The sequence below is a fragment of the Trichechus manatus genome, unplaced genomic scaffold (assembly GCF_000243295.1).
Source record: "Trichechus manatus latirostris isolate Lorelei unplaced genomic scaffold, TriManLat1.0 scaffold00009, whole genome shotgun sequence".
Lineage (NCBI taxonomy): Eukaryota > Metazoa > Chordata > Mammalia > Sirenia > Trichechidae > Trichechus > Trichechus manatus.
In genome coordinates, this window is record NW_004443945.1 from 10,181,847 (window position 1) to 10,197,576 (window position 15,730).

A 15,730-nucleotide genomic window follows, 5' to 3' on the forward strand; every position below is an offset into this window, starting at 1 on the left:
GCACTGTAATTTGGAAGCATGTAAGTTGGCCAAACCAGGGTCTTATATTTCTGCACAAGGACTTAAAGCGCAGATTTTAATAGAAAATATCCATGTTTAGTGAACTTTGATATACCTGTTTTCTTATGCAGCATAAAGTTTTATGAGGTTTAACAATCTATTGCATGCTCTTATTGGTATTTTAAAATCCATTTATTTATAAAGTTTACATAGAGATTTTCCTGAAGTGTATATAAGAAACTGTTAACATGACAGCTGTTTTTGGGAAGGAGGCCTGATGCACCATTCAGGTGCTGAAGAGGATTTCTATATTTGCCTTCAAACCTTCTGTACTGTTTTTAGTTTTTATATTTATAATGAGCATGCTTCACTTTTATATAAAAGATGAGTTAATAGAGCAAGTGTGAATATCAATTATTTAAGAATAACAAGCTTAAGAATTTCTTGGGAGAGTGACTACAGACTAGGGGAGAAAGTATAGGAAGGACTATGAAGCCCCACAAGTAGTGGTGTTTCCAGAGCAGAAGATTTAACTCCTAGAGAGGTGGCTGAACAGGCAAGGGGTTGTGGATGGACCTGGAGCTGGTGAGAAAAGGTTTGAAGGTGCTGACGGACTAAGCAGACTTCCAGGATAGGTGGTTTGTGCAGTTGCTTGCTTTGAAAAGCCTTGGTTCCATAGATGAGTTCAGTAGGTTCCAGCTGATGAGTGTAAGGGCTGTCTGTGTTGGTTTTATGTTGTGGCAAAGAGTGAAACCAGGCAATTGCCAGAGCTTCAGATGTTAATGCTTGGCACCAGTCAAAGGTTTTTTTCCAATGCTTTATTATATTAAAAAACCAACCAGTTGTCATTGAAGTTGAGTCCAACTCATCGTGACCCCATGTGTGTCAGAGTAGAACTGTGCTCTGTAGGGTTTTCTTTTCTTTTTTTAAATAATTTATTATTTTGTTGTTGGTGAGAATATATACAGCAGAATATACACTAATTAAACAATTTCTACATGTACAATTTAGTGACGTTCATCATATTGTTTGAATTATGCAACCATTCTCACCCTCCTTTTCTGAGTTGTTCCTCCCTCATTATCGTAAACTCACTGACTCTTAAGTTTACTATCTAATCCATAGGGTTTTCAGTGGCTGATTTTTCAGTAGTAGATCACCAGGCCTTTTTTCTGAGGTGCCTCTGGGTGAACTTGAACTTCCAACCTTTTGGTTAGCAGATGAGCGTGTTAACCATTTGCACCACCCAGGGGCTCCACTCTACTGTATAGACAATACTTCAGTTTTTAAAAAAACATTATTATTATTATTTGAGTGAAGGAAATGCGACATCGAACATGTGAAAACAAAAGACACTGGGAAGACAGATGGTGAAATCAGTGTCTGTTCTGGAATCTGTCGCAGGTTCAGCATTATCAGTTAAGGGGTATAATTTCATACACCCAAATCTGAAAAAGTTTGGAAAGGGATAATACGCCCTTGATTCATTCTTACCTCTTAAAATCAAAATGGTTTATTTCAGGATGTTAATATAGTGGCTTTGTGTGTGTGTGTGTGTGTGTGAACTAGGTTTTGAGATTACTTTTTAGTTTACTTTTAATACATAAATATATTACAATTCATATGATGTAAAAGTATGTAATTTTAATATATTTCAAAATTTCACTAACACTTCCCAGAATTAACTTTTCTAAGCTACTTCACACACCACACACACACACACACACCCCCATAGTTTTATTTCAATATGCCAGATATTTCCTGCAACTTGTCTTTTTTACTTAACAACAGGTCTTAGAGCTTGTCTCTGGCATTGCCTGTGGTTCACCTTGCATTTTTTAATGACTGTAGTATTCTACAGTTTGAATGTACCATATTTTCATTCTACTTCAGTTTTGAGAACAACTAATCAAGCTTTCTTCTAGTATGATTTATGCCTGAAGAAAGTCCTAGGGGACTTTATGGAGAATGATAGGTATTTCAGAAATTCTACATTCTAAAAAAAAAATGAAAAGAGAAATCCCACATTCTGTGACCTGGTGTTAGGAGCATAGAGTGAAATGAGGAAAGGGAGCTATGAGTAACAATAAAGATTAGTCCAGGACCTTGTGAAATTCATTCCATGTTCTGACTGCTATAGCTTTTTGGCCAAAAAGCTTATTGGTGCAGGCCATGTTTTAAAGAGAAATCAGACCTTATAGATAACAGCAGATTTATGAAGTGTATAGTTCTTTTTTTTTTTTCTTTTAAATATAAATGCTTTGTTCTCTTTATCCTTTAGTTCTGTTTTATCCTTTGGAATGTTTATCATTTTTTCCTGGAAAGTAATTCTGCTAACAGAATGGGTTGCTTGCTTTTGTAAAAAATATAGCAAGAAAATCAACAATTTGTGGACATAATGGTCATGTATTTTGACCATGACTAAGAGGCTACTGACCAACTCTAGACCATCATTTGATTAAAATATAGGTTACAGCCTTTATGAATACAAATGAACCTTTTATGGGGTGATAAATTATTCTTTTGTGCCCCCCCCCCAAAATAGCAATAGTGTAATTTGACTGTGGACTTTCACCCACGCGTAGTTGGTGTTCTGATTGTAAATTTGGTAACTTTTTAGAGTTGAATTATCTGCTTCATGCTGGCCATTTGTATATGAAAATCTGCTTAGACTCAAAATTGAAAAGTAGAGTTTCCATTTTATTTTTATTTGTTTTTAAAACTGTCGTTTATAATGTAACCTATTATTAATGCAATCTTTTTTTAGCCTTTAAATTCTACTTTCTGACTTTATTTTCTCAATTTTCAAAATTTTAATATTCAGTAATTTTAAATGTTGGCTATATTTTCTACTCCAGTATCTCTTTGCTTAAGCTACATATCTTAAAGCTTTTCTGAATCATTAAAGTGCTAAATACAGTGATGGCACTCAGAGGCTTGTTAAATGAAGAAATGCCATGCCATGGAGTTATCGTGGAGGTTTACGTGCTGTTTATTGCCATCAGTTGAATCTGTTACAAGGAATAATGTAATATACTCCATTGAAAACCTAACTTTTCAGTTAAACAAGCCTCCAGACCTCTCACCTTTCCTCTCCTTGAAGGAGTAGTTCAGACTATATTTATTTTCACCTGTACATGCCAGGGATCTCTGGTCCGGACGTTACTGTCCTAACCGGGAATCTATCCTAGAGTACAAGCCTATAAATTATTGCTTCTTTTTACACCTTGCTTGTAATGTGGGTGGTTTAGGAGGAAAATACATGCTTCTAATCTACTGTTACTCCTGTGTGTAGACTATCCATTGTGTTATTGTTGTTTTCGACTCATAGTGACCCCATGGGACAGAGTAGAACTGCCGCATAGAGTTTTTTAGGCTGTAATCTTTACAGGAGCAGAACAGCAGGTCTTTCTCCTGTGGAGCCACTGGGTGGGTTCGAACACCAACCTTTGGGTTAGCAGCTGAGCACTTAACCATTGCATCACCAGAGCCAGTCAATGTACATATATTATCTCAACCTAATCTTGTAAGGTCAGTGACATCCCTGTTTTATACATGAGGAAATAGAGGCTCAGAGAGGCATGTAACTGGCTCTGGTCACAGAAGAGGTAAGGGTATAGCTAGGACTCAAACAGACCTCTAAGCATTTATGTTTCACAAACTGCCCCTTGCAGAATTCAGTAGGTGTGTTGTAGGAAAAAAACAGATTTAGGAGGCAGACAGCTTTGGGCTTTCAAACCAACTCAGCCATTACTAGCTGTGTAACATGTTTTAGTCTCTGTTTCCTCGTTTGCAAAATGGGAATACTACTGCTCACCTCGTGTAAGATTATTGTGAAGATTAAATGAAAAGGCATGTAAAGCCTTTGGCACATTGTAGGCTTTTAACAAAGTCACCTGAACTGCCTCACCAAGTCAAGTCACCCTCTGAAAGAAGATGCCAGCATTGACCAGGATCCTAGATAATAGACCATGCATTTCAAAGTATTTCAGAATTAAAGTTCTTAACTCATTTATTATCCTGAATCAGAAGATACCGATTAGAGTGTTTTCATCGTAGGTCTTCTGAAGGCCGTATCAGGTTTCAATCCCAGCAGCAATGCAGTTAATAATGGAGGTGTTTCCTTTTTTATTTTTAATCCTTTGTTTTAATCATTCGGGCAGTTGCAAGGATTTCTGGAGGGTCTCATGTGCCTATGGCCATGGGATGGCCATTTCTCTCTTAGACTATTGATGTGGTGAACTGTTGAAAGAGGCAGGAATGATTGCGAAAGAGATGGCATTAGGGAAAAAATGGTATCAAATGCATTTCTCTGACCACTAAAATTTCAATGGGGCTAAACGGTGAGTTTGTGAACATTTTATTTGCAAACCAAATGAATTTCTTTGACAGAAATTTTCTCTTTAAATTTTTTTTTTTTTTTTTTTAGGATGCAGAATAGAAAACTGTGATTCTTGCTTTAGCAAAGACTTTTGTACCAAGTGCAAAGTAGGCTTTTATTTGCATAGAGGCCGTTGCTTTGATGAATGTCCAGATGGTTTTGCACCATTAGATGAGACCATGGAATGTGTGGGTGAGTGGTTTTTAATATAACTCTCAAACTGCAACTTTTATTTTAAAACTTAGTTCTTGAAAAATGTATGCTGGATATATTCAGGCTAAAAACCAAATCCATTCTCTTATTGTTAATTAGCCCTGGAAATTAAGTTTTTTTGAAGACTTTTTGAATTCTTTGGCATCATGATGATGGGTAGTGTTGCTTATTACATCTTGCTGCAAAATTTACTAGTTGTACATTTGCCAGGTTAAACTACTTATGTGCTGATAATAACATTTTTATAGCCTATGTAATACATCCATTTCTTATTATCTTAATAAATCGGTAGTAACTGTTGGAGAAAAAATCAGATATTTTAATTTAGAGGAAAAATGGAATTTTCAGGCAGTACCATGTCTGTTAACTATTCGATTGCCTCTGTTATGCCTATTAATTAGGGAGCTGCTTCTTACTGTATCTTTCAAAAAAAAATTTGAAGGAAATTTTTTGTGTACCAGATTTATTTTGTTGGTGATTGACTGCACATTAAAACAATTTTATTTCTTTCACTAAATTTAGAAACCTAGAATGCATCTTTAATTTACACTATAATGTGTACCATTCATAAATAGTCATTGGGAATACATACTTCATAAATTTTATATTTTTGAGTGTTCTCAAAATGCTTTGATATTTTTATATCATGGATTAAAAGATAAACATCTGTCAGTGGCTGCATTTTGATGAATGCCTGAATCTAGTCACCAGTGTAATGGAATGTTCATGTCCTCTCACCCCTGAATTTTATCTGACATGTTATACAGCTGATAGGATGTACAACAGAGTTATATATTGAGACTTTTCATCTCCTTAAAATTGAGACTTAACAGAAAATTAAGAACTATTTTCTGTAGAAGTATTGCTCAAATAGTCTGTATTTATATATTGGAAAGTTCATGCAGAAGAGAACGTTTACTTGAGTGGTTTTTGAAGAAATACACATTATGTTCCTATTTATGGGTGAATTAACACATTCAAGCAGGCAACATCCTATTAGAAATAAGAAAGTCAGTGGAAGAGCACACTGAGAAGGTTAAATTTGCTTTTGAGAGGGAAGACCCATACCTACCACAAATGTTCAATGGAGACTTGTAAGACAAATTAAAAATAAAGTTCAGTATATTACCCTGAAGAAAAATCCTAACTAGCTTTGAAAATCTAAGAATAGCCATGATGCCAGGTGAGATTTTGAACACTGAAATATTAATTGTGTGTGGATTATGGGCCTAATTCCACATCCACTAGTGTGAAGGGGCTTTGTAATGGTGAATTTTGATGAGAAGGTTTAACTTTGTCTATATATTTTTGTACTGCCCTTTCCCAGGGGATGATGGGAGATTAAGCCTAGTTTTCAACCACATAGGTTCACCAGAAGAGATGCTAAAAGCTTTTTACATCTCTAGTAAAAATTTACATTTTCAAATATCTAATCAGGTTTATTTTTACCAGAAGAAATGCTAAAAGCTTTTTACATATCTAGGAAAAATATACATTTTCAAATATCTGATCAGCTTTATTTTTCAAACTGAAGTAATGTCCATCACCAATATAGAGAAAAAGAAAATACTAAATGTAGTCGTTTCCAGAAGTCTGCTGAAAAAATACAGAGAATCAGAAAATGCAAAACAACCTCCCCATCCTCTTCCCCAATAGCTTTCAAAATAAAACAAACACATTTGTGATTTGGTGGGGAGGGATTAGAATTGACCTGTAAAATTGTGTCTTGTCATAGTATGAAAATAGTATCTTCTACTTTAGGTTTTAGCTGTTGAATCTTTTAAAGATTATAAATTTCAGTGCCATTAGCATGGATCAGTAGCTTTCCCTCAAAAAAATGAACTAAGACAAGTTGAAAGTAACAGCTGTTTAATTACTTAGATGGCGTTTTTTTCTTGTTTCAAATAATTTATAGTTCCCAAAAGACACGCATAGGTCTTTGTGGGCTGTAGAATTTAATTTTTGGTATGTGAGGAAGAGTAGGAGTGGAGAAACATTGCTAAATGAATTTGATGACAGTGGAGCAAATGGATACCAAATTGTTATTTGTATTTGTTTTATTAGAAGGATGTGAAGTTGGTCACTGGAGCGAATGGGGAGCTTGTAGCAGAAATAATCGCACATGTGGATTTAAATGGGGTCTGGAAACCAGAACACGGCAAATTGTTAAAAAGCCAGCAAAAGACACGATACCATGCCCAACCATTGCAGAATCCAGGAGATGTAAGATGGCCATGAGGCATTGTCCAGGAGGTGAGTTTGGATAAACACTGTCGTGTGCTGTGTGTTCTCTGATTGTCCTCCTCCCTAGCCACCCTCTCTCCCAAAGAGATTATCCATGAAGGAAACCTGATAAATAACTGTTGGTGAGGTAGTAAAATTCTACACTGTATGTATTTAGAGACGAATGCTTAAGTTATGAAGAATATAAAGTGAATGTTTCATTTATCTTCATGTTCTCTTAAAGATAATTTAGAAGAGTAGATTACAAATTATATTTTAAAAATGAGATTTCTGAAAGTGCGCAAGCGTGTGTGCATGCGTGTGTGTGTGTGTGTGTGTTTGGTTAATGTACCATAAAAGCGGGCTCATGTGAAATCAGACTGAAATCAGGCCTTTGCTGATGTTACTCTGAGAGAAGCAGCCAGCTTTCATTTGAGAAGGGTTTAGATTAGAAAGGTTTATGGAATCTTTAGAATCATCTACATCAATACTAGTTGAAGATGACAACTTAAAATAAACTTACCCAAACACTGGGAAGAATAAACGTTGTCTTAATGTTACCACAATTAGCCATTTCTCTTTGTTTTGATAATAATTTGTAGAAAACAGCTACTGGTATGTGTGTGTTTATTCATGTCTTTGTACTAATTGTGATGATTTGTACTAATTATTCTGTAATAACAAAATTAGGCCCATTTAGGAATTAGAAGACGTGTACATGACTTAAGGTACCGGACAGAGCAGAATCAGTACACTGAATTGCAGTTCTCAGCATTGTCACGGAGGTTCTTAAAGCATCGATTGCTTGTTACCCTTTGTTATCCCTAGTAAATACTACAATACTAGGGATGAAGCTGGAATTTTCTAGTATACAAAACAGGAAAGCAAAAAAAACCAAGTTGTGTTTAGAAAGTTGCCCTGTAAAATAATCAAAGCTTTTGTTTCCTTCGTTCTTTCTGTTGATGCGTAGTTTTTTCAGCTTTATGACTACAGCCCAGAAAGTGAATACGTATATTTTTAAGAGAGTTTTTAATATCTGTATTATGCTGCTTCATAGAAACTATCTATGACCATTGGAGAAAGACGAAACTTTTACGACTTGAAGACTCCAGACAGCCTTTGAGAACTATTAGATCCAGATTCAGAAGCTACTATTAGGAAAGCAGCTTTTCCTCTTGAATGAGTTGTGCTTTTCCTTGCTGGGTTTTTGAAACAACGTTTTTTTGCGTGTGCTTTTCACTAACAAGGATGGTTTTGTTCGCTTAAACTGGGTGTTTTTCAGTCAAAATATAAGAAAATATTTTCTTACAAAACTAATAAGCCACTTCTTGGATAGCTGAGAGCGTTTAACCTGCAACCTTGTGCCTAAAAACAAACCTGATGTATTCAGGTATGGAAAAGAAAGACTTTCTTTGTTGTGTATTGTTTATATAACAACCCCTCCCCCATTCCTCTTCCAGCAACGTGGTCCCCCAATTGTGGTTTACGTTAATAGCAAAAATTAACCTGAAAATGCTCCTATAACAAACATGCTTATGTGTAACAAGAACCAGCGCTTTCCCTTCCCCTCCAAAACTCTTTATTTTGACCTAGCCCCAGTCTTCCTTGAAAATTTTGTAGATAACAGCTAAATTGTGAAACTATAATGTTTATTGCATCTATATTTTTTATGCTACCAACAACAGTTTACTGTCTTTAATGGAGTATAACCAGGACTGTCAGTAATTTAAATTATGCTCAAACAAATGCTTATGTATGGTCTGCTAATAATTCTGTTATTAACAAATGAACCAGTACTGGACTTTGAGTTAATTCATATTCAGGTCTTACCAAGTTTTATTTATTTGGAAAGACCAGCTGTCGCTCCAGTCCCTATATCTACATTTTTTACTTTCATAAATTCAGTTTTTCATATAACCTAGGTGTTAAAAGTCAAATTGAAATATGTTTTTGTTTTATAGAAAGAGAACTAAAATTTAGTTGATTGTTGCTGGAAATGGTAAATTACTCTGCCATAAAATACCTTTTATTTACAAATGTAGGACATGAAAAGTAGAAAATTAATTTTGGAACTTTAAGCACCAGTGATAAAAACTGGCATAACTTCTAGTGGCCAGTATCCTACCTTGCCTCAGGTGAGAGAGGGAAAAGTACCTTTCTTCAGTAGGTCATGGTGATTAATGGAAGGATGGAAGAATTGAGAAGGAAACCACTTTATCCCTTTTACATCTTGATTTGATTTCAGTGATCTGCTTTGACGAACCATGCAAAAATGTAAGTCGTAATCAGGTTGGGAATACAGGCATTTTTCAGATCTTTTCAACGTATGTATAGTGTAGGTTTTTCTCCTGTTGGGGCCAATCTTAACCTGATTGCACACAAATGTGGCCTTAACTTTCTTCACACTAAAGCACTGGTACATTAAAAGCAGCTGCTTTTGATTACTTAAAGGCATAAGTTAGAGGTCACTGTAATGGACTAGTCACTGTGTAAGACGTTACATAGAAATCTATTAAATAAGAGAAAATAAATGGCTGTACGATACATTTAAAAAGCAGTGTCATGCTCTAACCTTTTTTTAAACTGTTATACACTTACTTGCTTTGAAAAAATTAAAGAATTTCTGGGAATATCTTAAGTAGTGGATTGGTTTACACTTGAGGTTGCTCAGTGTTCATTCCCAATCTTTTCTTTTCTTTTTGATTTGTTATCTTTTTTTTCATTTCCGACGACTTAACCTATAGGGCTTCTTGGACTCTCTGATGCTCATTCTTCAGGGTCTTGGTCTGGCAATCAGGTGATCTGGGTCTCTGCGCTCTGTCAACTCATTAATTCTGTGACCCTTGGAAAGTCACTTAACCTCTCTTGGCCTCTATTTCCTTATTTGTAAATCGAGGGAGTTGGGGTAGGTAATCTCTAATATCCAGTCCAGCTTTAAAATCTGATGCTTCTAGGATTAGTAGCCAAAATATGTGGACAAGTTCTGTGGCTGTCTTGTGTAGAGTGAGGAAGAGACTTGGAAGCTCAATAACATGGTTTTACAACCAAGGAACTGAACACTTTTCCAGTAGCTGCACCATGCATTTACCAAGCCTTCCACATCTGGCAGCGTTCACCCTCCTACGTCTGAAAGGATTCAACTTGTGTAGTCAACCCTCAAAGACTAAGCAAAACTCCTTATAAGTCTGCGTATGACCTTTGGTTTAGCTACAGAGATAGGTGGGTGGAGGATAAGAAACGGCAAAAAAGTAGGGAGAATAAAAGATCATAGAAAAAAAAGAAAGACGGACAGTGGGTCTGAGAAAAAAAATGAACAATGAGTGTAGGAAACAAGGAAAAACCTAGAAAGGACTATTTAAAAATGAAGGTTGTCCTCACTGTAAATATAACTGTCTACAGTTCCCACTCCCTACCGTGACTACACTAATGAATAGGCTAATCCTGTTGAGACTAATTTATTCTATTGCTATATAATCTGCCACTTCAAGGGATTTACGTTTGAAGGGCTTTCAAATCTGGACCGTGTTGTGCATTTCTTAATAGAAAAATATAAACATGCTGTTATCAGATATGTAAATGACAAATGGGAGAGAAAAATATAAACATGCTGTTATCAGATATGTAAATGACAAATGGGAGAACAAAATTGTGGTTGCTGAGATATGAAGTGGGAGGATGCTCATGTACAGGAGAGAACGTTGTCCTCTGGAGTGGCTGTAATCTTCCACTCTTTCACAGGACTGGCCACCACTATAACATCATCCTCAAATATTCTGTCTCATTTATATGGGACTCCTCATTATTTTCTAAAGTCCCAAGACAACTGATTTTGTGAATGTATTCAGCAGATATTTTATGAGCCTTGCTCAGTGTGCCAGTCAGTGTTCTAGGCATTGAATTGCCCAAGAAGGCCTTATAGAGCTTTTGCTAGTGGAAGTAATGGCATTTAAAAAGCAAATGGATTAGTATATGGTATAATTTCATGTGGAAATGAGGGCTGGGAAGAAATTATAAAGCAAGATAAGAAGTTAGTGAATGACTGGGTTGAGGGGGAGGAAGTGACATTGATCAGAGATCAGAGAAAGGAGGAAGCAAGACTTTTTATTTTTGTATTTTTCTAAATTTTATCTCGTTGTTGTTGAAAATATACACAGCAAAACATACACCAATTCAACAGTTTCTACATGTACAATTTAATGACATTGATTACGTTCTTCGAGTTGTACAACCATTCTCACCCTCCTTTTCTGAGTTGTTCCTCCCTCATTAACATAATCTCACTGCCCCCTAAGCTTCCTATCTAATCTTTTGAGTTGCTGTTGTCAATTTGATCCCATATAGTTCTTAAAAGAGTGTAACATTCAAGGCAGATCTTTTTTGCTAGTTAAGCTAAACTGTTGGTTGGCTTCAAGATGATGTCAGAGGATATTTTTGGTTTAAGGTTTAAAGATTATGTCAGGAAAATAGTTTCAGGGGTTCATCCAGCCTCCATGTCTCCAGAAAGTCTAGAATGCTTGAGAATCTGAAATTTTGTTTTGCATTTCCCCCCTTTTGATCAGGATTCTTCTGTGGAGTCTTTGATCAAAATATTCAGTAATGGTAGCCAGGCACCATCCAGTTCTTCTGGTCTCATGGCAAAGGAGGCAGTTGTTCATGGAGGAAATTAACCACACATTCCATAGTGGTTACCAGGGGTGGGAGGGAAGGGGAAAAGAGGGGTTAACGATGATGGAAAAATTGCATTGATTAAGGATAGGGTGGCACAGCCAATTATTGTAATTGCTATCAGTAAGCTGTACACCTGTAAAAAGTTGAATTGGCATAAGTTGTGTGATAGATATATTTACAACAACAACAAAAAATAAAAGAGTAGCTGCTGAGGCTGCTTATGTACAATCAAACACCTCATGGGATTTGGTTCCTTGGTTTAGAGGTTTAGGGTTATGGTTTCATGGGACATCCCAGTTAATTGGCCTAATAACGTGTTCAGTGCTGCTGTTCTACCTCCTAGTTTGCTGCATAGTGCCTTGGGTCTTAAAAGCTTGTAAGTGGCCATCCAAGACACAACAGTTGGTCTGTATTCTCCTGGAGTAGCAGAGGAAGAAGGAGAGTCAGGAATAGGAGGAAGATACGGAATGTGTTGGAGAAAGCCTTTTATGGAAAATTCTTTACGTATTGACTGAATGGCTCCTTTTTGTGAATACCCTTGATTCTACCAATATACTTTAGGGAATTGGAGGACCTGACGTCCTGATTGGTCCAAGGTGATGCATAGCGAGTTATTAGCGGTAGAGCCAAGAGTAGGACCAAAATCTTGCTGCATAGGAAACTGACATTTTCCTGTGTCTTTTCTTTGTACCTTAAAATGAAGCTCAAAGATAAAGCTATGGTTGTCCCACATTAAACTAGCCCACTTTTAACTATTTCTTTCTCTACCCAGAAATATCTCTTTACTTTTGCTCTATAAATCCTTTCAAAACATAACACCCTGCCATCACCAACACTTCCCAACTTGAAACATTCTCCAAAGGTCATTTCATAGACGTCAAAGTATTGAGCTGCTGGCTTTGCTTTGGTTCAGCTGCCCCTATATTAAGGCCCTCTTCTCCTGTGATTCTAGCGACTTCAGTCCTCAGTTTGGGGGGGCGGGGAGTGTAACTTACAGATTGTTCTTTCCGTTCATTGCGTTTCAGGGTCAGCCCTCTAGATGAGTCTGCCTGGTGTTGAGCCACACCCAGCATTCATCTCTGACACTTGCTCTTTGGCGTACACAGAAGCACCGGGTGTCTTGAGCCCCACCACCAAATCGGATGGCTCTGTGCCCAGTATGGTTTTTCTCTCACTGACACATTTCAGCAACCAGACTGTTAAAAAGTAATTTAGGTGATGCTTAGATGTATGCTCAGATGGCTGTCTGCCTCTTTTGCTTGTGACTGCCTCAACTCACCATACCGCAGTTGTTAATAATAATGCAGTATAATTCTTTAAAGCCACTTCTGGCACTGTGCTACAGTTTAAATATAAAATCTGCAGAAGCATACTACTTCAGTTTGAAAATGACTTGTTTCTCTTATAAGACATTACCTGACCATTAAAGTACCTCCCCCTAAAGTGGCTTTTAACTTAGTAGGAATCAAAAGAAAATATTATTTAGCAACTTAGAACTTGAATCTCTGCAACCATCTATATTTTAAAAGGCAATAGTATAGTAAGACCTCTCTACTATGTTTTCTGTATATAAACTGACAGCAACATGTGGACTAGGTACTTAGATAATATAACTAAAGATGGTTGTGGATTGTGACAGATTAAACCAAGAGCAGGAAATAAGCACATTTTCAGTAGGGTAGGGTCAAGAAAATGTGCTTTAGACATATGTTCTTTATTTCTCTACGTTTTGTTTATATTAAAGTCACAATTTATGTGGTCTGCTTTATACATGCCAACCTCTCAAGAGTGGTTTGGAGGAGACAGGATAAGAGAAGACCTCTTTTCTTTTGAAACTTCTGTAGTTGTCTGGACTGCAGATACTGAAATTTCCGTAGGAAGAAGAGAGCGTCTAAGCAAGGGGAATCCTTTTTTCCCTTCTGTTTGCTGTACTCAATGTCTATATTTCTTTGAAAATCAATAGTTTGTGTTAGTTGCTGTAAATTAAATCAGACAATTTCCCAGGTACTTTGAATAAATTGCAGCTGATTGTGATGTGCATTTTATAGTGATTGTAAAGTGGGAGTCATCTGTAAGCAGCCATATTTTAAACGTTAATGTGTAATTATCATACAAAGTTAATCTTTAACAAACATCTACCTGCCTCCGGTCATTTGTCTCAATAGCTGAAGTGTCCGGAATTCCTGCTTCAGAGGTCTTAATCTAAGTGCCATTAGGCAGTGTCTTGGAAACTGTCTGCTCCTCCTCCCATTTATGTATCTGTCTGTCTATTCACTCAGTCACCCATTTCCTAGAAAGTAGGTAGGGGAAACCATTAGCACATATTGGTGGTGCTGGTGGGTTTTTTATTTTTTAAGCAAGGATTTTTTTTTTTTTTTTTTATTTACTGGTTTTCACACAGTGAAACCTGTGAGACCTGGAACTCAATGGGACTGCCTTGTTTTTTTGGGTCTCCCAAGTTTTCCACCTTTGACAGGGTGCAGTCTTACCACTTTTCTATCGCTGTCTATTAGTGGGAAATACTGCGTTTTTCTTCTTTTTGAGAGGTTTGCGCCTTACACAGCTTTCATAGGTTTTAGTGTATATCAGAGGATAAGGGTCTGAAGAAATGGAAGAGCAGAAAAGTGGACTCTGATGGTGTATGGGGAGCTTATGAAAAGCCCCCGTACTTCCCAGGGAGGGAAAAACTGAATGCATTCTTGAACAGAGACATGGACGTCGACATAGAAATCTCATGGAGGCTGAAGGAATAGATATAAGACAACATTTTTTTTTCATTTTCATTACAAACCTGTCTTGGTGCCAGTCTTGCTTGCGAGTGGAGCTAAGGAATGAGTGAGTGAAAGAAGTCACCTCTTTTGCCTACAAGCCTGTACCATTCTTTACAGCTTCCTATCTGGAATCTCTACTGGCCCCGTTTAATTAGAGTCCGGGCAGCAAGTACTAGTCTCTTTTATGGGTACTTGTAAAAAGGATTTCTCGACTGCATATGCCCCTGAAGTCCTTTGTGTAACCAGGCAAGGGCAGGAAAATTCCAAAGGAGCTCTTCTTTTATGAATTCCACACAGAGGTAAGCTACATTGCTCTTAATGTAAAATATATAAAACAATTTTTACAGCACTTCAAAATAAAAACACCTTTAATGGGACACAAGTGGTGTCAGTGGCAGATATCTTTCCCCCCTTTGGGGGACTTTTTTCCCCTTCCTTATGAGATAAGAGTCTTAAGTATAAATCCCCTGGTGATTTCTTAGAACAATTTATTTTCCTCCTCAGACACCTCTCTGGGATCTTCAAATGGTGTTGATAAAAAGAAACCAGGCAGTTTGCTCATTTAGATTTCCTGTAAATACTTCTCCAGCTATTGGACCGACCTAGATCTGTACGCATGGATGTTCTCCAGGAGCAGGAGGCAGCAAGAAAACATTTTAATGGAAATAATGATAGCGGTTTACTAAAATCCCAGCGTGATTCACATTTGTCATCTTACAGAAGTGGTTAAGATGATAAAATTACTTTGTGCAAAAGAGAGCAGGGGTGGGGAGACAAAAGGTTTGTTTGGCAAAAATTACCAGCATTAAACTAAAAATGTAGAGATGGTAGTTTTTGCTTTACAGTTGACCTATTTATGTAATACTTGGACCTAATATTTCTTTGTGTCAGTGTTATTATATTTGAGGACTTTGGAAACTAGGAGTAAAATATTCGTATAGTCAAGATACATCCAATAGTTGAAGTTATACACATATTCTGCCTATTAAAGGATTTAGTGGGTGCAGTGGTTAAGAGCTACAGTGTGCTACGGCTGCTAACCAAAAAGTCAGTGGTTCGAATCCACCAGACGCTCCTTGGAAACCCTATGGAGCAGTTACACTCTGTCCTATAGGGTTGGAATCTACTCAACAGCAATGGGTGTTTTTTAAATCATAAAAAGATATGTGAAGACATGGAAACAAAAAATTTGAAAGATCAGAACCAGGAGAAACTTAAATTAGAATAAGAACTCAAGACTGATAAATAGTCCATAGGAGTCTCTATGGTTGAAATAATTGAGCCAAACATTTGGCTTTGATTCCTGCTTGCTTTTAAAAGTCGATGTGGTTCCATCTTTATTTAAAAGAAATTATTAATTATAACATACAATATCAGTTAGCTTCTGGAGGGAAAAATCTCCCCTGCATTCAGTGTGTGTTTGTGTATAAAATGTGTGTGTGTATAGTTATTAATTACCGTTCAGTAGATTCTG

The 15,730-nt window shown here is 36.7% G+C and overlaps 1 protein-coding gene across 2 annotated transcripts in view; it reads left to right on the top strand.

Moving 5' to 3' along the window:
* Nucleotides 1-15,730, top strand: part of RSPO2 (R-spondin 2) — a 180,206-nt gene that overhangs the window by 126,143 nt on the left and 38,333 nt on the right. Inside the window, exons 3-4 of one of the 2 annotated variants that reach the window (XM_004370692.1) lie at nt 4,430-4,573; nt 6,659-6,847. In XM_004370692.1, the coding sequence (XP_004370749.1) occupies nt 4,430-4,573; nt 6,659-6,847 (333 nt within the window). The remainder of the gene's footprint in view (nt 1-4,429; nt 4,574-6,658; nt 6,848-15,730) is intronic. The other variant, XM_012560019.1, reaches the window with a different exon arrangement.